This window comes from Lissotriton helveticus, chromosome 6 (genome assembly GCF_964261635.1).
Source record: "Lissotriton helveticus chromosome 6, aLisHel1.1, whole genome shotgun sequence".
Lineage (NCBI taxonomy): Eukaryota > Metazoa > Chordata > Amphibia > Caudata > Salamandridae > Lissotriton > Lissotriton helveticus.
Genome location: NC_136067.1, coordinates 1683405354 through 1683429707, shown reverse-complemented (window position 1 = coordinate 1683429707; position 24354 = coordinate 1683405354). Strand labels below are relative to the sequence as shown.

At 44.7% G+C, this 24354-nt stretch overlaps 1 protein-coding gene across 2 annotated transcripts in view; it reads left to right on the top strand.

Annotated features, from left to right (window-relative positions):
• Positions 1 to 24354, top strand: part of LOC144763695 (synaptosomal-associated protein 25) — a 251144-nt gene that overhangs the window by 144309 nt on the left and 82481 nt on the right. For both annotated transcript variants that reach the window (XM_078649531.1, XM_078649532.1), the window contains exon 4: positions 11506 to 11554. In XM_078649531.1, the coding sequence (XP_078505657.1) occupies positions 11506 to 11554 (49 nt within the window). The remainder of the gene's footprint in view (positions 1 to 11505; positions 11555 to 24354) is intronic.

The window sequence follows — 24354 nt, the reverse complement described above, 5'->3', positions numbered from 1 at the left end:
ATACTCTGCACCAATTTACAAATATACATAAGCTGTTGGAATTACTTTGTGACATTACATAACATCTCCACACCTCCCGCAGGGGGGGTGGTGTCTAGCACCACCACTCCCATGTGTGCACATCATCCTGCCCCCTAATGCAGTGGGTTGACACAACTTGGAGCAAGGGCCTTACCAACATGCCCCATCCCAGTGGCGACCCAGCCCATCATCTCAACAAGCATTACAAATAGGTACACCTGCCCTGGGGATGCATAACTCTGACTGAGCATTTTATACTGACCATACAGTATGCACCTCTACATCTTAGTGGCTCACAGTCTGGGTTGTTCTTCCCCTAACGCAGTAGCAAGAATACATGTTTGGGCATCACTTTAAATGAGGTACTTATCATCGCTAATGACAGTTGTAGGCATTGCAATCACAGCCCCTAAAAGGCATCACAGTTATAATCACAGGATTAAGCTTATACAGCCAGACACACTAGCAGGAATATCCAGCAACATAACCCCACTTTGCTTATGAATTCACATTACACATGTGACTTACAGTCCCACCATAGAAATAACATTGGTAAATGCATTTCCCTAAATGCATTTCTCGTGCAATTTCACCTCTTCACCTCCAGGGGTTGCCCTTCTCCGGACATCCCCAGCACAGCCTTCCACACATTGAGGCAATCTTTAAGGCACCCCCTTCCCCCTACAGCTGAAGAACAAAAGTTCCAACCCAGGGAAAAGTTGGTTGCTGGGTGCGCCCTTGAGGGGTTATTCCCAGTGAGTCCCCAAAGACTTAGGGGGGGACTTTCGATCTTCGTGCTGGGGAGACTGTGTTGCTCCTGCAGATCCCCCAGCACCTTGGCACACATGTCACGGTGAACCATCCTCCTGGGATCACCATTAGTCGAGAAAAGGCTGTTTTCCCATGCAGGTGGTCCAGGCCTGCAAGGCATTATGGGGTGAGGCTCTCCTGCCTCGTGAATATCATAGGAGCGGCTCCCCCACTGCTCTGGGAGAGCCCGCTGTAGGCCACCAGCCGCATCTTGGCTTCGTTGGAGGGTCCGGTCCCACCCGGACCCCCAGGTGAGTCATTGCAGCTCGGGGAGCCCACCCCCAGCTGCTACGGCTGTTTTCGGGGGCCCGGTCCCACCCGGACCCCACGCACCTCTTTACTTCTTCTGTGGGGCCCCGGGCACCCCGTCTGGCCTACTCGTTGGAGAGCCACTTGGGGAGCCCACTCCTGACTGCTCCCGCTGGCTCTCCAACGGGCCAGCACCCTTGCGTGCTGCAGTGGGAGCTGGCACTCCTGTTCTGGTCTTCCCGCGGGCAGATGCGAGGCCACCTCTGGTCCAACGGGACCTCAGGGGAGTGCAACGGCACTCCCACACCTTTCTCCGGTCACGGGGGAGTGCTGCCACATTCCCCCGACCTCACCACCCGCATCTGGGCCCGGAGTTGGGATCCCGGGCATCCAGCGCACCTTCACGGGGAGGGTGACGGCACGCCTCGTTTTCGCTTCTCACATCGGGACACACCGGGGCTTGGAGATGGGTCCCGGGCCCCTCCCCTCTGGCCAGTCTTCACGGGGAGTGTGACTGCACTCCCCGGCTTCCCTTCTGGGCGTCGGGCCCGGTGTTGGGATCCCGGGCCCCAAAGACATCTTCGCAGGGGCGCAACGGTTGCTCCCCACCCTCCGTTGTCGCCGTGGGCCAGTGTGGGCTCCTGGCACCCCGTTTGGGCAACTTCATGGGTAGCAGATGGCGCTCCCTGACTTTACTTCGTCCTCTGGGGGCAGCCGCCAGGACCTGTTCCACCCCAGGGGCACATCTACGACCAGCGTCAGAGCCCTACGCGCTTCATCGTCGGTCCCAGTGGAGGTCAAAGGTTGCCTTCCTTCTGGGGGGCATATCTCAGCCCCCCAGGTACCGATCTAGACCATTTTCACCTCTTCTTGTCCCTGGTAGCGCTCCCCAGCCATTGGGAGCACTTTCTTTCGCCTTCTTGATTTCCCGGAGGATGAATTTAACAGGGAGCTGCCTTCACTGGCTCCCTGCGCCAGCCTCTCACCTGTCTCTTCTCCTGAGCCTCTCTTTTCCTTGCGCAGAGGTCCAGGCTTCTGATCACTGGTCTTCTCTTGTGGCACAAGCCAGGGTCTTGGGCCAGTCTGGAGTTTCTTGTTCCCAGCTGCCCCTGGTGCCAGGCTCCAGCACCATTCGTCCTCAGCAGACCACACCCCAGAGAGAGCTCTTCTTCCTGTGCAAACTCTTTGTAAAGAATTGGGAGGGGGCTTGCAGGAAGTCTCTTTTTGCTCTATCAATTAGCGACACATCACTTCTCTGCCCCTGCTTCCTCCTTCTTGCCCAGGCATCTGGGTTAGTTCAAAAGGGCATCGTCCAGGGGTCTCATGCCACATGGTCTCAGACCAGCCCCTTCCCCCCTGGCTGCCTTTTCTCCGGAGCAGCTTGGTGCCTGGCAGCAGGTGACAGCTGCTGATGGATTAACCTGCAGCTCCACCCATCTTCTCTTCCTGGATTGGAGACCTTCACCCTTGGAATGCTTGTCATAAAGGGCTAGGCAATTAATCAAGCCTGGCAGGGTCAGCCCGAGCCAGGCTCTGGTTATGAGCTGACTCAGAGAAATATGACATTTCTGGATGACCCAAAAGCAGTACCGATATGACTTTGGACTCTGCAGAATACTTCTTCTCACCTAAGTTACAGTGGAATTTAGTACGTGTCTGGAATTTGTAGGCCCTAGGAAAGTGAAACTATCCCATGTGGTCCCCATCCTCACAGGAGAATAATAAAGCTTTCTTTCAGTGAAAACATTAAAGCACTCTGACTTTCCCATTGTATAGAGCCTATTCCATGTCACCACCCAGCTCTGCATAAGTCCTGCCACACCATTCACTTTTTAGCTGCTCCTGGGCCTCGCACGCCAGGAATCTCCCCTGCTCAGCCCTTACACTTGTGCACCTGCATGTACACACGTGTCTGCATGTAACCAGCCCAGTGCCCCTTACTCGCAGCGGCTTAGTCTCACCAGGGGGACACCGGTAAAATCTACATGTAGTCTCTTTCATCATGAGTCCACTGTGGGTGAGTCCCAACTTATGGGGCTCTCCCACAGTAAAAGCTCAAAAATTAGGTGTTCAAAAAGTGAAAAATCCGGGCGGCTCAGATGGTCAGAACCACCTTCTAACATTAATGCATGCAGTTTGTATCATATTTATGTAGCACACTTGCAAAGGAAGTTAAGTGCACTTTGCTGACATTTGTTGTGACTTAGCGGTCCCAAATTCAAGTTTCAGCAGGAATAATTTGTTGTTCACTATCTGAAGTAGATACATGGAATACCTGTCAATCGGATAAAGCTTGAAGCTGTCTGCAGGCAAGACTGTTAAAGTTTGCTTAAATTATGGACTCAGTGCTTATTAATTTTGGCCGCAGTCACTTTGGTAAACAACATTTGGCACAACTCGCCAGCTCAAATATTATCAATGTAGACAGGTTGGCGTTTTGTTTCTAGACATCATTGGAACTTTTTTTTAATATGAGCCATTGTAGATATATAGAGAATACGATTCCTTTCAAACTAAAAGGATAGGCTTAGAAAAACATTAAGGGAACATAGTTCAGTGTGCATTTTAAAATCAGCTCAATGGCACTGGAAGGTGCAATACAGTCATTTATTTCAGACATTTGGTCACAGCCATCTTTATGTCTCCATAAAGGGGCTCTTGCATGTTGAGGTGGATTATAGGAGTCTCCATATGTTAAGAAATGGTTTTTTGTGGGCCACAGGTATATCTCCCACGGCTAGCACAGTATGGCTGCAATTAGCAGAGCAAGAAGAACCTTAGTCACAAGGGGCCACCCAAAACCAACCTGGAACTGGAGGCAATCAGACACACATAGAAAAAAGTTTCTGTGTGGAGTAATCTCTTATAAACACATCAATGTCAACTATTCAAAAGCAAATAAGTGATGACAGAGGGACAAGCTGGGGACCTTCCTCATTGTACCAAAGGGCCTTTCAATAGACTCCACGGACGTTCAAACCATCTCCACAAATTGCTGGGCCTGGTGGAAACTCTGACGGGTACTGGGCAGTGGCCCCACTGTTTCCGAGCCCTTCCTCTAGCTATTAACCTCTGGCGACCACTCACAGGTGAAAAGCTAGTTCAATGCACCCTCCACTGCCATGACCTCCATAACATGGTTGACATTTTCTCTGATGGCCATGTCTTGACCCATGCCGATGGTAGCCACATTCAGAATGCCACATACATGGACCACTTTGTGCCAAAGACTGCATAACACCCTACGCTCCCTTCTTCGCTCCTACCCCCTAGCCCCGGGCGACTTACCCCCGCTGATGCTTGTCGTGTCAGACACTGATGGAGACCAGCTGGTCTCCAGGTCATACCGACTCTGCAACGCCATGAAGCCTGAAACTACTGCTCCCGTTCGGGAGGCTTGGGGTGTGGACCTGGGCTCCCGACTACCCCTCTGACATTGAAAAATTAATCCTACGTGATCTGACCAATGTCCCAAATGTTCAACCTCGAATGCAGATTTCATACACTTAACATGGACCTGCCCACAGATTTGCCTCTATTGGACATCTATCTTTCCCCACATCTCAACCATGACAGAAGTAGCACTTACACCAGCCTCCTGCTAGCACTTTTAGGCTACACAAGCGATATTTCTAAGCCTGCTCGCCGTCTTGTGTTAATGGCACTTCTGCTTGCCAAGCGCGAAATTGCGGTACATTGGGGAAGTGACTGGGTTCCTACCACTGCAGCGTGGCTCAAAAGTATGACACATTGATACAGCGTCAGCGGAGATTACAAACAGCTACAACCACTCACATCCTGGCCGAAAGATTTCTGGCAGCCCATACGGAACTACCTCCTCACCCTAGACCCTAACACTCCAGATTGATCACTACCTCCCTCCCAGCCATCTCACCGACCCCTCCCTTTGGCTCTGCACCATACGCCCTTACCTACGATACAACACTGTTCCTCCATCTACATATATGCAATGTATATGCTGATGTTGTCATGCTCCTGACTATGTTCTGTTTATGATGGTGCACTTTGCATCTTGCTACATCCTCGTTGTACCTCTGTATGATGGGCTTACTTGCTGTTCTGCTGTTGTTGACAGGGCTCTTCATGTATAAAAACCAATAAATACATTTAAAAAAAATAAGTGATGGCAGAGACCCTTAGAGATTTACAGAAACAAAGACATTTACTGCTTTATCATAGTGCTCAATGAGTGCTCCAGTGATCTCAAACTGGGTGAAAATTAATTAGGAACAAATGCAATGAATGAATTACAAAGCAGGCAGTTGAAAAGGAAGTGCTTTGTTGTTATTTGCACTACTTGAATCACAAATGTTTCAACAGCAGAAGAGTATGTTAGCAAATCGTTCCAACTGACTTAACTGTTGATGGTATTTTGACCCTTTATCATTTAAGGGTCATCATCAGGACGTCAAGACATATATGAAGCAAGCGCCATATATTTAATGTTGCATCAGATTTAACTGTTTATGAAAAGTGTTTATCCCTATGGATTTTTCGCTAAAGGGCAATTTGGAATCAAGAGGTTGTACATGATAATTTAATCTTCACAGACCTTTGAGCGTATTTAAGCTTTCCTCACAAGAACTAAAATGGGGAGGAGGTTCAAAGTGTAGGTGTTGAGAATCAAAGTGATTGCTTTGAAAAAACACAAAGAGGGAGTAGAGACCAAATTAATATGGGAATGCGATTTCAGATTGGGAAAGAATGAGTACAGGGATAAACCATACATTTCAATTGCGATCAGTAGCGTGTGAACAGAAAGTATAATTGAAATTTGAAGCTAAATTAGATAAAACGCTGTCAAGTGGGTGGCACAGATGGGATTAAAGAGAGAATGGACAATAACATGTTGGATACGATGAAGGGGGAGAGAGAACGAAAGGGGCGCATTAAAATGATTAGGGGAGACATTACGAGAAGAGCCGAAACAGGTTAATTGGCGGGGTGCAACTGAAGAATGGATGGGCTATTGGGAAAGGAAGATGGCAGGTGAGGATTAAATAAGGGAATAGGGTGCGGAAGAGGAAAGTAGAATATAGCTGAAGTAGCCGGTAGTCATCTTAAAGAAAGAGATTTTGGGTTATGAACACACAAGAGGTATTATAGTGACTGCAGAAAGCAGAAGCGGTGAGTAGAAAAAAGAGCAATGAGGGGACAGGGAAGTTAGGAAGTGATTGGAGGTGGTAGCTTTGTTGGAAGAAAAGGACTGTGTTATTTGCCTATATACAGGTTACTATGTGGAACAGCTCTGAGGTGAACCATAAAAAATAATGCTGCATTTTGCAGCCTTCCTTTATAATAGGAACAATTACTTGAGTGTCAATAAGCAATTCACTGTTTAGTTATGCTATTAAAATAGCCAATACCAGTATTGTTATTGATACTTAACAAAAACGACTAAGTCCCAGAGCTAAACATGCTGGCTCTCGGCAAATGGCCTGCAGGTGGGTCAGGTATGATGAGGTGAGGAAAGAGTTAGCAAAGAGAAATAGACATTCGTTTGCAAAAAACATTGGGGCTGATTTATGACGACTGGCGCATCCCTGCAAATCAGCAGAGATGCGCCAGATAAGATACATCATGCAAGTTTACCCATGCGCCACCACAGATGCGCCAGATTTACAAAGCAGCGCATCATTGCTCAAGGATAAACAGATGCGTGACACATCTCCTGCCGGAAGGGTGGCGCATTGCTGGAGTCATGTCGCATGCGCGATGCAACTCCGGCAATGCTCGCGTCCTGCCCATACACAACGTGGTGCATCAAGCCTTACGCCTGCTTCAAGCAGGCTCAAGGTATTGATGCAGCGGCATCGGGAAAGTGACAGAGTGAAATCTTGTTGATTTCACTCAGGCACTTTTCTGAGGCGTTCCTGTGCCGGAATGCACCACCCTGCGCCGGAACGCCCACATGAAACCTGATGCAGGTTTCATGTGGCGCAGGGCTTTACAACGTGACGCATCTCTCTAGATGCATCACGATGTAAATCTGGCGCTAACTTTACGCCGCCGCTGCATCACAGAAGTGACGCAAAGGTGGCGCAAAAGTGGGGCACTGGGCTTGTAAATCTGCCCCATTATGTATATTCACGTTAAACACACGACTTGTCCCCTCTCACTACAGAACGTTCCAAGCAAGATAGCAATAAGAAGTTAGAAACAATTCATGTTCAAAGACTTTTAATCTAAAGGCTAATAGAAAACCGATAACGTGTGACTCATGTGCACTGTACATATTAGGTGATCTCTCACATGCCATATGTGCCATGTCTGAACTGGGGTGGTGTGGAGTGCAAAAAAACGATGGATTTAGGCCCAGATCTCTGTACTGGGGTGAATGTATGACATTGTTCTGCATTCTGTCCATCAACTGTTGTTTGTGCATTTGTCACCCCGAGTGGGACGGGTATGCTCAGACGTGAGTCCCAGGCTCTCCACACCACTGGAGTCAAGGTAGCCAGAAACCGGTCCTAGGATGCTTAATTCCGGTCCAGGGAAGACATGGCTTGGCAGTTCGGGCTGGACTGTTCCCATGAGGCACAGGGTCAAGGCTGATTTGCATATGGCCATGTCTGAACTGGGGTGGTGTGAAGTGCAAAAAAACTATGGATTTAGGCCCAGATCTCTGTACTGGGGTGAATGTATGACATTGTTCTGCATTCTGTCCATCAACTGTTGTTTTTGCATATGTGATTGGTATGCACATTCTTCAACGGTGATTTAATTAATACCGAAAAGTAGAGACTCAGAATAATGCCTGCATAAATGACAAGTATGAATTTATAGGTCAAAGAAAGGGCCCGGACGTACTATGGATTGGACTGTGGCAAAAAGTCTCTGTTATTGCACAGAACTGCAATGCAACCTGATCTTTTATTTGCACTGCAACAGATGTACAGATATGCCACTGTGTAAATCGACAATTAAGAAGGATTTGCAGAATCCTAATTTATGATTATATCAATAAGCCAGGAATCCTATTATGAATCCCTCCAAATGACTGAATGTGCAGGCATAGTGGTGTGGCGGTGACAGCGGACCTCAGTCCCTACATTTGCATTCACAAAATGCTGATATTGCAGTATCTTTTAAAGGGGCAGTTTGTCAATATGGATAAGAGTTGAATTAGCATGTGGGAAGCATACTGCAATACCATGGACCACTGCATGCTCTCCCCAGTACCTACAGCTCACATTCATAAAGTGGAACTTATTACTAGACAGCTGCCACTTTGCAATAGATGTCACTCCCTTCTGTGTGTTAGTATCCCATCAGTTATACTTGCAAATAATTGATTGTATTATATATATAGACTACATTTCTATACCCCTTCCGGCCCCTATGTTGAGCGCTGAAGCACTTGCCTACAGGGAGAGCACACAACACAATGTAAGGTGTGTAAATGTAAATGGCAGCATTTGTAAAGCCACAGCTACCTCTTGAGAGGTGTCCCTGCGCTGGGGGCCGTCTGGAAGATTAAGCAAGCTATTGCCCAGAGTCACATGGTGCTGGGCTAACCTGCTGACGGAGATCGAACCTTGAACCTTGCTGACCATGGTCAGGCACCCTGGCCGCTGTGCCACACCTCTTCCACTATGTGGTTAGAAGTGTGTGTGTTTATTATGATCCTGTGTTTAAGTTTTTCCATGTCATGCGTGATTACCACCAAGGCGTAGTTATTGTGTTATGGAACGCAGGGCTTAGCAGTGTGATGGATGAAGAAGTGTGAGAGAGAGGCATGTAGTTGATGGTTTTCAGTAAGTTGAAAACTTTGAGCAGTTCTGCAGGTCCCTTTATGGTATTTCTCAAGATTATTGTCCACTTAACTGGTTGCTGTACCGTGTTGTCCTTTCCATTCTAAGACATTTTGTTTACAGATTATGATCCTAACCAAGTGTAGGCTGGAAAGAGAAAAGGTGGAGAGATGTGCTGTGATGGACTTTGTTGATATTAACCCATCTTTTTACATACCCTTGCCAACTACAGGGAAAAAAAGGACAACCTATTTTTCTTACTAGACACAAGGACTCGTAATGTGAACCTTTAAAGTTACAAATCCATGAGTGACTCATAAAGTCTCTCTAGTGCTTTGCACATGTGTTTCTTACACTCCCAAAGACTCAATTTTTTGTGCAATGCAGGCTTTGAGAGTGCCAAAACCTTTTGTACCTAAGGACCATATTTCGTAGCTTTCAATTCAATTCAATTCAATCTTTATTCGGTTAAAAAAACCTTATAAGATACAATACATATAATTAATAAAATACAAGCGGATACAAAATCACAGTTAAATTTGGGTACAGTTAGCAGCACATTTTTTCATATAGCAAATAATACAAAGTATGTAATTACATTTCCCTGGGGGTTTCTTAATTGGAAGACAATTCATCATAGTCAGCTTGCCTCGTCCAACGAGATCACATAGTAAATATACAAAATAAAACAATAAAATATTTTCTATATAAAACAAGCACCAGGATCACTAAAAACAAGCAACACTTTAACATTTAGCAAACAATATCATGTTAAACTGACCAGTTCATTTTACCTCTGCACCTAACTTATACATTCAATTCTAGCCAGCGATAGTGCAGTACAAAGGTAGATAAAATTAGATTTTAAGACCTTTTCTCTTCCTAATCAAGGCTACACATAAGAGGAAACGGCTCAGACTGAACACTATCGGTTGAGAGGTATCTCCCTTAAAAATTCTAAGCCCAACCCCTATATGGCGAAGGCCTAACATTTTGCATATGGGCTTTAACCATTTTTTCCTTACGTTAAGATATGCAGGACATATAAATAAAACATGGGACTCATCCTCTTTCAACCCCATTTCACAAAGCTCACATACAACTGAATCAGTATTCCTATTTGCACCCTTATTACAGTGCCATTTGATTGTCCTATCCCTCGTTTGTAAAATGCTGTACCGGAATTTTAGATATAGACTTTTAGCCAACGGGGGGTAAATTTCATCCATAAGGGGCTCTAGTTGCATATTCATTTTTACTTCAAAAAATTTTGAAGTCAGAGTTCCTATATTGGGGTTGGCTAACACTGAATCACTAATAAACTCCCAGTACCTTTGTTTCAGAAGCTTTTTTGAGCTATTAGTGAGCGAATCTGGGTCTGACCAAAAATTACTCAGCCCCAGTTTTCCAAACCATTTTTCGACGTACACTAACCATGGCAAACGGGTGATATTTTTTATAGCCATTATCTCTTTCAGTGCTTCTCTGTAGTCTACCAGCTCCTCTGTAGACCACAGACGAACCCAGTAAAGCAACGGGCGAAGAGAAGCATAATCATCTGTGCGTCGAAAATTAAGGTCCCACAGTACGGGGGTCAATGGTGTGGAACCAGGTACACCTAGGAGCTGTCTGATGAAGGAATTCTCGCGTACTAAAAAGGTATCCTTCAGTGCATAACCCCAAAGATCCGCTCCATAGAGGGAGGATGATTGTGCTTTACATTTAAATAATTCAATTGCCGGTGAAACTGATTTAAAATGACTATTCTTGTGCTTTTTTAGAATCGGGAACTGGTTTTGAGTCAACCTCAGTTTTGCATTTTCTAGTTGAGTTTTCCATGATATTTTGCTATCTAAAATAATACCAAGGTATTTAAAATTAGGGACTTCTTCAATAATTTCATCATTTATTTTAAAAACTTTGTTAAAACCTTTATGAGGGTTGATTGTCATGACCTTTGTTTTTGAGGAATTAATTTCCAATTTCCTGTCATGACAATACAAACTAAATTTATTTAAAAGGTTCTGAAGTCCTCTGGGTGTCTGAGAAATTAAAATCGTGTCGTCTGCAAATAACAGTGCCGGAACGGCTTCACCACACAGTTTGGGAGAGTCATGCTCGCAGCCCAAAAGGGTGTCAGGAATATCGTTAACATAAAGGGAGAATAGGGTAGGTGCCATTACACACCCTTGCCTAACCCCTTTGGATATTTTTATTTTCTCACTTAGCTCCCCATTTGGTCCCCATCTGACTCGTGCATAATTATTCTCATGCAGTCTAATTAGTTTCGTAGCTTTCAGCGTGACACATTTCTTGACTTATCCTCACTAAATCGAATGTGCTGCATGTTTTCACACGTTTCTCCATATATACTGGTGTTAACAGAGTGTTGGTAGGTCCTGTGAATGAAAACATCCATTACACAGAACTCCTGTGAGCACTACACTGCTGTGGGAGCAGTGCAGGCCATGCAGGTTTCTCATTGCAGTCTATCCTCATTGGATCTTCATTTGCATGCCCTCCCCTCTGCTCTTGCAGCTTTTCTTAAGTCTTCAATGTTTTCTATCTCTAGAGTTGATTTTGTAACAATTGGTGTCAATGATCCGCTTTCTCTTTCTTTTCTTGCCTTGCTTGCTGTACGGGATTGTAGAGCAAAGATGCCGGTATCAGGACTCTGGTTATGTTGGATGAGCAAGGAGGTAAGTTTGGACTGCTTCAGTAAGGGCACCATGCTTTTTGATGAATAATTCTTTCAAATTGTTCTTCACAGACAGTGTAAGCACCCATTTAGTTGTCTATTTGTTTGCTATTACTGTTCAATATGATGTGGTTTAAGACAAAGAAACAGCATTCTTTAATAGGCACAAGGCATGAATACAGAGGGTCATGCCAACAATATAGGAACGAATGGAGGCTAAATGCTTCCAGGTGTTGCAGTGGCGTGATCTTAATTTTTGGGGACTCCATGCAATATGTAATTGGGGTGGGGGCTGAAACTTCCATATGGCACTGATTTCTATAGGTTTCAGGTTAAATTGGGGGCTCCATGATGGGTGGGGCCCCGTGCACCGCAGGGGCTGCATGGGCCCGCGTGAACGCCAGCAGTATGTCACTAGACGCCCTTGCCAAGGAAATGCACGACTGTCAAAAGAGCCCGCTGCGTGTTGGCAGCCGCTGAGTGTTGGCAGCCGCTGAGTGTACTACGTTGCTCTGACACACGCCAGACTGGCAAGCTGATGTTAGGATTCGCAATAAATGTGCCATCCCACCCTTAGCCTCCTCTAGCATCATCAGCCGCCATTTTGCTGCCTCTTCACGAGAACAACAAGCTGGCTTGAAATGAACGGCTTCACCGAGCACTGCAGGGAGATTCCTTTGCAGGGACGCTCTTTCTCGCCCCCCTCCCTCTCCGTGCTTATTGCTTCTTCTAGCAAACGCAGTACGACCCCTTGGAGACGTCCCTTAGGAAGAAATAAATCAATCCGACCATGCAGGCAATTGCGATTATTTCGTTAGTGCATGGAAAATAGCGCCTACTACTCTGAACTCATCTCTATCCCTTACATAACCAATGGAGCTGTACGGTTAATTTGTGGCAGGAGAATTCATTGCTGCTGACGCGTTCATAATCGTGACGCGCGATGTGGATGGCAAAAAAACTGCATCTGATCAGACGGGATATTGTACAGAGCAATTTCGCCTCGTGAATTGTTGTGTTCCCGTAATATTTTTAAGATAATACGTTTTGCCTTTGCACTTCAGTAAAGCAGCTGTAATGATTAACTGCAGCATTGCGAATGACGATATTTTTGACAGAAACAGCACCTTTTTTTCACTTTCACATTACTGAATTTTAATTCCAAAATTCGGAAGGCACTTTGGGGCTTATTTGCAAGCCCCGTGCGCCACTTTGCGTCATTTTTAACATGGGAAAAGTGACGTACGGGTGGCGCAAGGGGCTTCTAAATAAGCCCCTTTGTTTCCAGGACAGTACTGTAGTTTTCAGGAAATATTCACTGTCACACAGGCCCTTTGGTTTGCAAACATGCCCTGTAAATACATCATGTGAAGAGCATGGGTCAGTCCCAGGGCTTGCTCGTTTTACTGTGTGATTAATCCAAAACAATATTCAACATTAGGGTAATTTATGAATAAATTAGATTAGACTGGAGTAGGGGTTACCAATGTAGGCCCAGGAGGTCCGGTCCCATGCCAGATTTTCAGGATAACCACTTATTATAATTTATGTATATACGTTTCATTTATATATATCGCATGTCAGTTGTTTTTGTGTGGATAGCCTGAGACACCAACATGGACACATCCCCTCTGGATCAACGTTGGACACCCCATCAGCCCAGGGTTGTTAATTTATTCCATCAGGAATTTACCGGTTTTTGAAGTCCTAAGGCCCCTTCTATTTCATTTGTCACTTTCTCTAGTTCTTTGGGGTCACATTCCCTGGAGTTAATTGCGGCAGGAACAGAGGGACGTTGAGTGGAGAGAGAAAGTGAAGGAGTGGAGAGAGATCAGAGAGGGAGAGAAGTAGATGCCTGGAGAATGGATGACTAGAAAGATAACTAACGGCTCTTGGAGAAAACATGTGAAAATGAATGCTCTTTACTTTTATCTCTAGTTATTCCCATCAATACATGACATCATTTAAATATAGTACTAATAGATGCTTGGGGTGGTTCCACTGCCACCACTAATGACGTTTCCAGGCTGAATTAATTTGTTGGTATACTCTTAGTTACTTAAATATGTGCTTATGGCATGCATCTCTGATGGCAAAACAATCTTTTGCTCGCTATCAATGGCATTATTCACTACATGCAAAAAAAACAGTTAACGTCTGTATGCCAACATATCTGCTTAGTTGAGGCAGGGCTCTGCGTCCACGGCCCTGAAGATGTGGCAGCCCATTTTTGAACTTCTTTGGCCTTTAACCTTTGTTTGATCCATTAATCAATCTCATTGCGACGTGGGCAGTTTCCCAACAGTGTCTGCTCAGATGCCCAAGTTTTTCCTGGATCTTAATAATATCACCATGGTATCTAATTTTATGGCCAGCTGCTCCATTCAGGCAGAGCTTCTTGAAAGGCCTATGAACAGTGTTATTTACTGCAGAATTCTGTAGCATCTCCATAACTTGGATTTAGGAAAGGAGATCACCCCAGCCAGAATATTTAGTATCTATTCCAGTTCCCCTTTCAGCGCCATGCCAACCCCACCTCAGATCCTGTGGTTACATCAGGTGGTCGTGTGTGGCTCTTATTAGCTAAAAAAACACAAAAACATTATTTTTCTCCTATTGAATTACATTTGTTTTTGTATAAACCTGAGACATTTATGGCCTGTGTGTTCTCTGTTAAGAAAGAGGGAACATCATCTGGCTTTCTGTTCAACCAGATCTATGTCAGATTGCCTCTCATACCTGGTAGAGAACGATAAATAAAGAATACACATTTTAGCTTGTTTGTTCCTCACCATTATTGTTGTGTAGCTACATTCTACACTTTTTGCCTGATTTTTAACTGTTATCTTTATTCTTTCTAATGCTTTAGGGGTTCTCATCTTTGTTTGTATTCTATCCAGGGCCAGGATGTGGGTGCCTCTAGCTGTTGCAGTATAGGGGTGGAGTGGGTAAACAAATCAGGAGGACTCCTGCTCTGGCACTGCTCTTGTATGTCTGGGTGGTGATCTTATTGAAGGCCAGATTTACTAACATTTTGTGTTGTGGTACCACCACTTTTATGATACAGCCACAAAGCAAGATGCTACTAGATATTTACAAAGCCATAAAAGGGGCGATTTGCGCTGCCTTGCGTGGCTTTTTAAAGAAATGAAACGCAACGCAGCAGCTTGTGCTGCATTATGTTGTGTTTTGTTATGGGAGGTGTTTCTTGGGTGGAGCAGGGGCGTTCCCCTGCATCCACCCATGGATTACACAATCCCAGATTGGCAAAGGTTTGTAAACCTGGGATTGCGTGAAGTTGCTATGTCTCCCAGAGGTTAATGTAACAAATAGAAACATCTTTTGTTTCTCCTCCTTATTTCCTCTCTCTGTGTGCTGCATTGTGCAACACACATATACAGAGAAAAAGGCCTCAATGAATTTGTTTTGTGAACAAAAACAATTCTCCTTCTGATGCAGGCCCACTGCAGCATTGGTACTAGACTGCCTGAAGTGCGCCAGCTCTATGAGATAGCAGAAGTGTGCCATATTGTAGTAGATATGGCGCATTTATGCTCTCTTCCTTTAACTAAATAGTGCAGCAAGTTGCCTTGCTGCACTGCAGTGTGTGAAAGGTTAGTAAATCTGGCCTTGAGTGTTTAGTGGTGGCATTTGTGCAGTTACACAATAGGTGGCGCTTTGGTGGCAGTCACAAAGGCCATCCACTACATTGTATGGTTACCTATTAAGATTTCATCACATCCAGTTAATGCAAACGAATCTGTCTAATCTTGTTTAATTAGACCTAAGGTAACATACCAGAGAATTTTCCAAAATATAATGCATGTGCCCCACGTACAACAAGCATTGGCAAACATAGTAGGTTTGGCTTTATTGTGCCAACGCAAGTAAACACAATCAGTCACAAAATCAGCTTACATGTGTTGCTTGGACAAATGCTATTTACCACATTAAAGCCAGACCTATAGCTTTGCCTAAGCTGTTAAACAGATAGCAATAGGGGACTGATTTCTGTATAGAATGCCTTTAGGAGGTAAATAATTGAATGTGGCAAACTGTATGATAAGTGAGTGTACAATATTGTAACATCTTCTGTTGTGCATTCCAAAGCAAGCACTTCCTGGAAGGAGGTAGATACATGAAATAGCCAATAGTAGGATGTTCAGATACATACTGCTCTTTTACAGCGAAAGCCCAATTAGTGCATATTTTAAAACAGTGGCCGCTCCTCCACAATGGCGGAGGGGCATCTCCCCATTGCCTGGTGCAGCTCCAGAAAAGGAAAAATAAAACTATGCTCTAACATTGTTTGATTTATCGTTTGTCAGCTTGTGCATGGAGGGCTGGGGCATGGGTGGGTGGAGGAGCAGTGCTTTTGAACTCCCTAAGTGCTCATGTGTTTTAGGCCAGCTGTCTCAGGCTGACTAAAACACATATGCGCACATTGGTTTCTCCAGCCTGACTGCATTGAGCAACTGGGCTGGGGAAACCCCCACAAACTCCCTAGTCTGAGCAGGGCGAATTTTCAGCCTGCTCTGACCAATCCCTGCGCTGCTCTGCAGCACAGGGATTGGATAAGAGTCTGTCCCAGGGGCTGCTGGGACCTAGGAAGAGACAAGCGGGAGTGACGTAATGTGGGAGGCAGCCAGCAGTGTCAGGTATGTTTTTTAAACTATTATCTATCCGTCTTGTTACACCCTACGCTCGCTCTCTCGCCCCCTGCATTACTCCCACTCGCCTCACCACCCTTTGTTAGTGGCGACTGCCACTGTTTTAAAGGTCTGGTAACAATATGTTTTGCAAACAGCTGCACTGTTAAGCCAGACCTGTACTGTTATAACAGTGCTTTCAAATGGAGTGTACCCGGGGGTATCTGACTGTAGAGGGCTAATAGGTGCCCAAAATTAATTACAAAAAAGCTTATTGTCTGCAAGCACCATATGAGCTGCAGGCATCTGGAATTCTCCTGCCCAGTAAATGATTGGTTAATCAATTAAATTGACACGTGATGCCTCATTGAAACACATGGTGATGGAAATTGGGTTACTGGCTGAGGGGATGAAACCCTCCCCAAGCAGCAATCACAATCTCTGTCAGGGTGACACACACGCAAACCCCTAATTAAACTGTGCTTAACCCTCTGGTAGCTAAGCAAAAAAGCAGTCTGTAGTAATCACGCTGAATCGATGTTTATTCAAAGAATTTTATTATCAAGGCAACACGGCTGACAAGTACTTCACAGCCAGCTCTCATCCAGCTCCACCTGCCCACCGTGCTTTGAAAAGAAACATTCCACCACAGAATACAACTACTTGACAACCCTAGAATCTCTAGGATAGAATTCAGGAGAATCTAAAAGAACTGTTCCGCGGTGCTAAACATAAACATTACAAATACTCCTTCCTCATTAACAACAATAAAAACAGATTTATTTTAAGTATTTACAAACACGTTCACCCAGGTAGCTATATTCCACACAGGCCTATATACGATATCTACTGGGGATGACTCGGGTTCTGAAGCTTCTCCTAACCAAAAACTCGCTGGAGTCACCCACACCTTCAGTTTCCTTATTCCCAGCATTTTCCGCTCTGTGGTCAAGCATGACTTTCTCGTCATTATCCTTCCTCTTCCTTAACAATGTTGCTAACATTCCACCATTTTCCTCCTTCAACTTGGACAGCGTTACTTCCGACCTTTGTCACTGTGGTCGGTGCACCAAGTTTATTCAAGCCCATATTTACAGGGACGGGTGATTTAAGCCGGATTACATCACCCGCACCCACTGGAACGGTCTTAACTCCTTTCTTTTGATCAAACCAACACTTTTGTTTAGTTTGGCCTTTTAACACATTCCCATTCACAATGTCCATAAGTCTCACCACATCAAACTCTGACTTGATCCACTTATTCATCCATCCTGGTTTAAAACTTGTATTGGCTCTCCTTCCCCTCAACAATTCAAAAGGAGAAATCTTCGTAGTAGAGTGTGGCGTAGTTCTATAAAACCACAACATCTCATCCAAGGATTCGCCCACATCATGGTTCCCCGACTTTGCCCACCTGATGCATTCACCCACCACGCTGTTCATTCGTTCAACTAGGCCATTCATTTGTGGGTGATAAAGGGAACTCCTCAAGTGCTTTATGTTGCAAGAATCCATAAAAGATTTAAACTCTCCCCTCACAAATTGGGTACCATTGTCGGAAACCAATACCTCCGGGAACCCCTCCCTCATGCATTCTTCCTTGAGAAACAACGCCAGGCTGGACGCACTAGGCTCCTTGACCATCGTTAGTCTGGCCACTTGGATGCATAATCCACCAGAACAAAAATATGGTGAGAACCCACAGGTAGAGATTCAAAAGGTCCCATGATAACCAAACCCACCTTGACCCATGGGCCAGAGGGACACTCTATGGGGAGTAGAGGTGGTGCGACCACTTTAAGACTTTTCTCTGCAGACCCACACACCACACAATTTTCGACCACATCCCAAATCTCGGCATCCATACCAGGTCACGTTTGGTGAGTGTTGCATCCAGATGGGCTTCATGAGCCTTGTTGACAATAATCTTTCTAATACTGTGAGGAGGAATGAGTTTATCTGAGTGTGGCAAGAACCCATCCTCTGGGGATAATTCCACCTTAACCTTCAATAAGGTTGAAGGAGGGAAGATAGAATCTTCTCTCTGGGCCATCCTCTCATATTTAAGTCACAAACTTGCTGCAATACCACATCATCCCGTAGCGCATTCATCCAATTCTCCTCCAAGCTAAGACTAAGTTCAGGTATCTCTAATGCAGCTACTAAACAATCATCAGTGTCTTCTTCACATAACGTATGAAAATCCTGACCATCACCTTCATCACTTCTCAAAGGAAATTAGGACAAGAAATCAGACCTACCGTTCCTACCACCAGAAATATGCATCACATCAAATTGATATTGCATTAATCAAAAAAACATTCTCAATAGCCTAGATGTACAGCATTTGTTAGATCCTGTGCCAAGAATATTGACTAACAGTTTGTGATCCGTTCGCACCAAAAACATCTAACCCATACATAGGGGTGAAACTTTTCCACTGCCCACAGTCAATCCAAAAGCTATCTTTCGATGATGGAGTACTGTAATTCAGCATCCCTAAGAACCTTTGAAGCAAATCCAAGTGTTCTCGCCCTCTCCTGAATCTCTTGTCAAAACTGCACCCAATCTGACCTGACTTGCATCAACAGTTATGCAACATGAAAAATCTGGGTCATAGGGTTTGAGAGCCTTACTTTCGCTTAAACACATCTTGACAGTGGACCACTAACATTGTACACCTTTTCCGAGCAAATTACTGATGGGACGTACTATGGTGGCAAAATCTGGAATGAAACATGAATAATTCTCAAAGAGTCCTAATAACGACTTCACTTCTGTCTTGTCAACGGATGTGGCAGCTCCAACAACAGCATCAACAAGTCCTTGTCTAGGTCTTATACTTTATTTAGAAATGAGATTACACAGATTTTTCACCTCTTCACACAACAACTTACATTTCTCAGTTTTTAGCATGACCCCATGTTTCTCAAAAATCTCGAAGACCCTGCACAAAATGGTGCCATGTGACTTAACATCCTTGGCGTGAACCAAAACATCATCTTGAAAGACGAACACACCTGCCACCGCACCTAACAAACTCTGCATTTGTCTCTGAAATATGGACGCAGCGGATGCCGGACCAAAAGGCATCCGTTTGTACTGGAAGCTTCCTAAAGGGAAACAAAAGCTGCCGAAGCATGTGAATCAGGGTGTAATTCAATTTGATGATAATCGTTGGCTAAATCAAGTTTTGAAAAATATTTAGATCCCCTGACTCACGCAAACAAATTGCAAATCTTGGGTAGGGGATGTAAGTCCGCTCAGATTTCTTTATTTAGTGACCTCAAGCCAACGGACACACACACCTTTCCACACCTCTTACATGCCACCACTAAGGGAGACAACCACAAAGAAGAATCTGTGGGTTCTATAATCCCTTTATCACACAAGGATCTGAGTTCTTTATCCAGATCTTCTCTCACACTGAACAGCACACCCCTCAGTTTATGTTTTACAGGTGAAGCACCATCTTTCACAATCATTTTATGTTTGTAACCACTGATTTTCCCTAAACTGTCACCAAAAACGGAGGGAAATTAGTTCTTCCACTTGCACCCCACTTCATCCCAACCAGCCACTAGAACTTGCTCTCTGGCACCTGGTTTCAGAACCACCCCGAAAAGCCCCTGATGAAACCAGCCTGAAATATTCAAACCTTTGTGTGTATGTAAATGTAAATCATAAACATTTTCTTTGATCTTCCTTCCTTTAAATATAAGAACATCCTCAATGTATCCGAGAAGCTCAATTCTACGCCCTTCATAAGAAACAGGAGAACGGTCTAGTGGCATTAGTACTCTATCACCCCAAGTCTCCTCATATAGCTTCTGAGTAATCTTATTGATCCTTGGACCAGAATCAACCAATAACTTAAGGACCTTACTCCCAATAGTCACTTTTACAATGGGATCAACACAGTCCGACGGTTCACCTTTAATGGTTTCACTTCCCTCAGTTACAGAAACAACTTCTGATTCAAATTCATCATCAGACTCCATCACACACGCCACTACTTTTGAGATTTTTTCTGTAAGCATACCTAGGCAAAATGTCCCATTTTCCTGCAGTAGTTGCACACCACATTGGCTGCAGGGCATCTTGCCTCTTTGACATGTGGAAGATTACCACAACAAAAACACATTGCATTTGAACTGATATTATCAGCCCAACTCTTTCCTTGAGCACTAGCAAACATTCCACTATGAAAATTCCTTTGTTTCAATTTTCCACTCCCAACATTGACAGGTTCAAGGACCTTATCGCCCTGCTCTTTCAAGGCAATTTGAGTTATCTCAATACTTTTGGCCACCTTGATTGTTTCTTCTAATCATGGATTTCCCATAGACAACAATGTCTGTCTGATTTGTTTGTCTTTACATTGGCATACAAACTGATTTCTAATGAGCTGGTCAGTGAAATTCTCAAATTGATAGACTGATGCTAACCTGCGCAACACAGATATATAAGCATCAACGTCTTCACCTTCACCCTGTTTTCCTTTAAAGAATTTGTGTCTCAAGACCATCAGACTGGTTTGTTTGTCAAACCTGATTTTGAGCTTAATAACAGTGTCTTGGTATTCATCTATGCTGTCACCATCTTCACGCGCCAGTTTCAGCCAATGATTAAATATATACCTCCCTTCAAATCCCAAAGAACGTAATAGTAAACATTTTGTGCATCCAGCAATGAATCTCAAAGCACCCATGGCTCCAAGATAAGTTACAAATGCGTCAAACCATACCTCCCACCTAACAGGTGGTTCACCGGGATTGTCTAAAAATGAAGGAGGAGGTGTAACAGCCTGCATGGTACAAATAGCAAAGAATACTTTAACACCCAGCAAAAGCCAATCTAATAAACTGATACCAACCTGGCAGTATAAGTAGAAAATAGTGTGAGGCAAAAATATGCGATCAACAATTAAAGGTTATACAAATAACTATAGCAATACAGTAAAGTAGGAAAGATCAAGTTGCTGATTACTACACAGATATGACACAAATAATATATATATATATATATATATATATATATATATATATATATATGTCTCAAAATGTCACACTTAGTGTTAGAAAATAGAATGTGTGAATCACTGATCCGCAAAACACAACAGTAACACTGGCTGTAATGTATCCTGCACGTTGAAACAGTGCTGTAAATCACAATGATCCGCTGCACACAATGGTGTGTGAATCACAGTGATGTGGTTGCTTAACCAAAGCAATGTCGCACCCCGAGGCTGGGAAGCCCAATGCTTGATTAAAGAGAACAATGGTGTGCGAATCACCGTGATCCGCTCACTAAGATCGTGTAGCTTCTATCCCAGACGGGGAAGTTGTGTACCATCAAGGAACAATGGTGTATGCACAACACTTGAATAAAGGGACCAATGGTGTGCGAATCACCGTGAGCCCGTTCACTGAGAAGGTGTAGCTTCCATGCGAGATAGGGAAGTTGCGTGCCGTCAAAGAACAATGGTGTGCGAATCACCGTGATCCACCTACAACGAGTGAGCCGCTTCCCTGCTAGACAGGGAAGATGTGTGCCGTCACAGAAGAATGCATCACTAGGATACAAGAACTCTGTAGCGGGGTGGGACGCAGCGGCAAGGCAATACGTGAGTTCCCTCACATTGTGGAGAGCATTGCCAGGGGAAACGTGACATCATGGACTGCCTCAAGGTGTTCACGTGGGATCAGCGCGAGTCCACACCGAAAACAGGGCTCAAGATATTAGCACTCAAAATCTGATGAAAACGAGAAACCAGACCAGGCGAGTTCACTGAAAAACAGGCATCACCACACAAGCACAAAAAAACCAGCAAGATACAGAAATGTACAAACCTGCGTTGTCTGAATTCTGACTGACACAGCTGCTGAAATGTATCCCACGCACCATGATGTATCAGGTAGCGACTGGTGAAAGGCAGCTTGTCAATCCAGTAGAGATGTGTCCATCTTTTAAAATGCTCTTGGAGGGCTGGACAGGGTATCTAGTAGACAGCTTGAAGGTTGATGCAGGCGTAGGGTTTCAGTTGTAGCTGTGTAGCCAACTTGTCGCCATATTTAGTAGTAATCACGCTAAATCCATATTGATTCAAGTAAGTTTATTATCATGGCTACATGGCAGACAAGTACTTCACAGACCGCTCCCTTTCAGCTCCAGCGGCCCACCATGCGTTGAACAGAAACATTCCACCACAGAATATAACTACTTGACAACACTAGAATCTCTAGGATAGAATTCAGGAGAAGCTAAAAGAACTCTACATAGTGCCAAACCTAAACACTACACAGTCAGTCTTAACTTAGCGGTAGGGCAATGTGTAAAATATTTATTCAGCACTTCAAATAGTAATACATTAAAAACACCACTTAAGAAAAATCCCACATCAATTTAGAAAAATAGAGTAACATTTAATAAATTATATGAGACTAAAACAACAGAAATCCAATCAGTAGAATAGTAGATATGCAGTTTCAAAGTTTTATGTAAAAATTGTGGCTAGAAGCTTAAAGTGCCATCTTTGTTTTTCTGGTCACACCACACTGGGACAACATCACATGTTTAGGCCGACCAAGATGGAGCATGGACACGATACAGGGGCCAAGACAGGGCAGCTGAACAAATTAACAAAAATACTGATTTGTGGAGCATTACAAAATCCCACATAAAGGAGGTGTTGCGCAACTGCGGTTCTGAGAAGCTGCAGGGCGGTGATGAGGAGTCCTGCATCGTCATGAAGGATGCCATCAACGAGGGGTTTGCGATGCAAAGTCCTACGTTGAAGATGCATCATGCATTGGTGGTTCTGAAGAAACTGCGGGTGCAATGTGGAGTCCTGCATTGTCGTCAAGGATGCAGTCGAAGAGGGGTTTGCTATGCGACGGCCTGTTTTGATGGTTACATCGCGCAGCGGTGATTCCGAGGAGAACGCCAGCTGTGATGCGAGGTCTGGCGTTGGGGATGCATCGCGCTGTGCCAGTTCTGGAGCAAGCTGAAAAGAAATGCATTGTTAGTCCTGCCCACAGGATATAGCTAGGCTGACAAAGCACTTTCAGGCCCACTTGTAAGGGTTAAGGACTCGGTTGCTACCACTTAAAGGAAGTAGGACTCACAGCAGGCAGAGTCCAGGTGCTGGATTCATGGTTGTTTTGAGCTTTTCAGGGCCCTGAGACTCTGATCAGAGGGCTAGACAACTAGCCTTTGGAATCACTCTGTTGGTCCTGGGTTCAAGATGCAGGCCCAGTCTTCTTCACTCAGGAAGCAGGGCAACAGGGCAGCAGAGTAGCAGTCCTTCTTGCAGAGCAGCACAGCAGTTCTTCTGGGCCGAACCAGGTGCCCACTTTGAAGTAGGAGAAAGTTCTGGAGGATTCCACCCCTAGAGGTACTTGGAATTTACTGTGTGCCTGCCCTGGCTCCAGCATTTTTGAGTCACAATAAACTAGTGTCAAAACCTTTGTGAGTGTGTTTGGTCAGAGCCAATGTGATGTGCAAGTGTGGTAGATGACAGCTCATCCCCCTCATCAAGTCGAGATGCCCATCCTGCCAACATCTATTCTCCCTTGTCTTCACTGTCTGGGAGCAATATACAACAAGGAAGTGTTCACATTACCGGCAAACAGGCACCGGAGACACTCCACGGGGCACGCCGAGCAAGAACCAAGTAGGTTTATCGGTCTGATGAACAGAAGCGACAAGTAAGTACACTTTGAGGGACCGCTAAGCGGAAACGATCGCTTGTAGTATTTACTACTCTGTCTTGGGACAACTCGATTGTCAATGCGCTTTATCAATAGCGCTGACATTGGAAACTTGTTTTTCATTTACAGGAGACGGAATCCTGTCTACTTGGTTACGCTGGTGCCCATGAAGCGAGAGCCTCGCTTTTAAGCGTAAGCACCAAACAACCAGCTACTATAATATCATTGAGACGGCTTTTCACGACGAGTCACAGTTGTCTCGGCAGCCGTTCACAGCGCAGCACGCTCACAGGTCACTCTCCCATTTATCGACCCCCTTTTTTCCACGTATCCCAGACGCCAAATCATATCGACACCCCTCATTTGGCGCCTGCCCTTTAATCAAAAGGCACTTCCCGGCCATTTTTTCACTACAGTTCTGTTGCCACACACGCAATAGA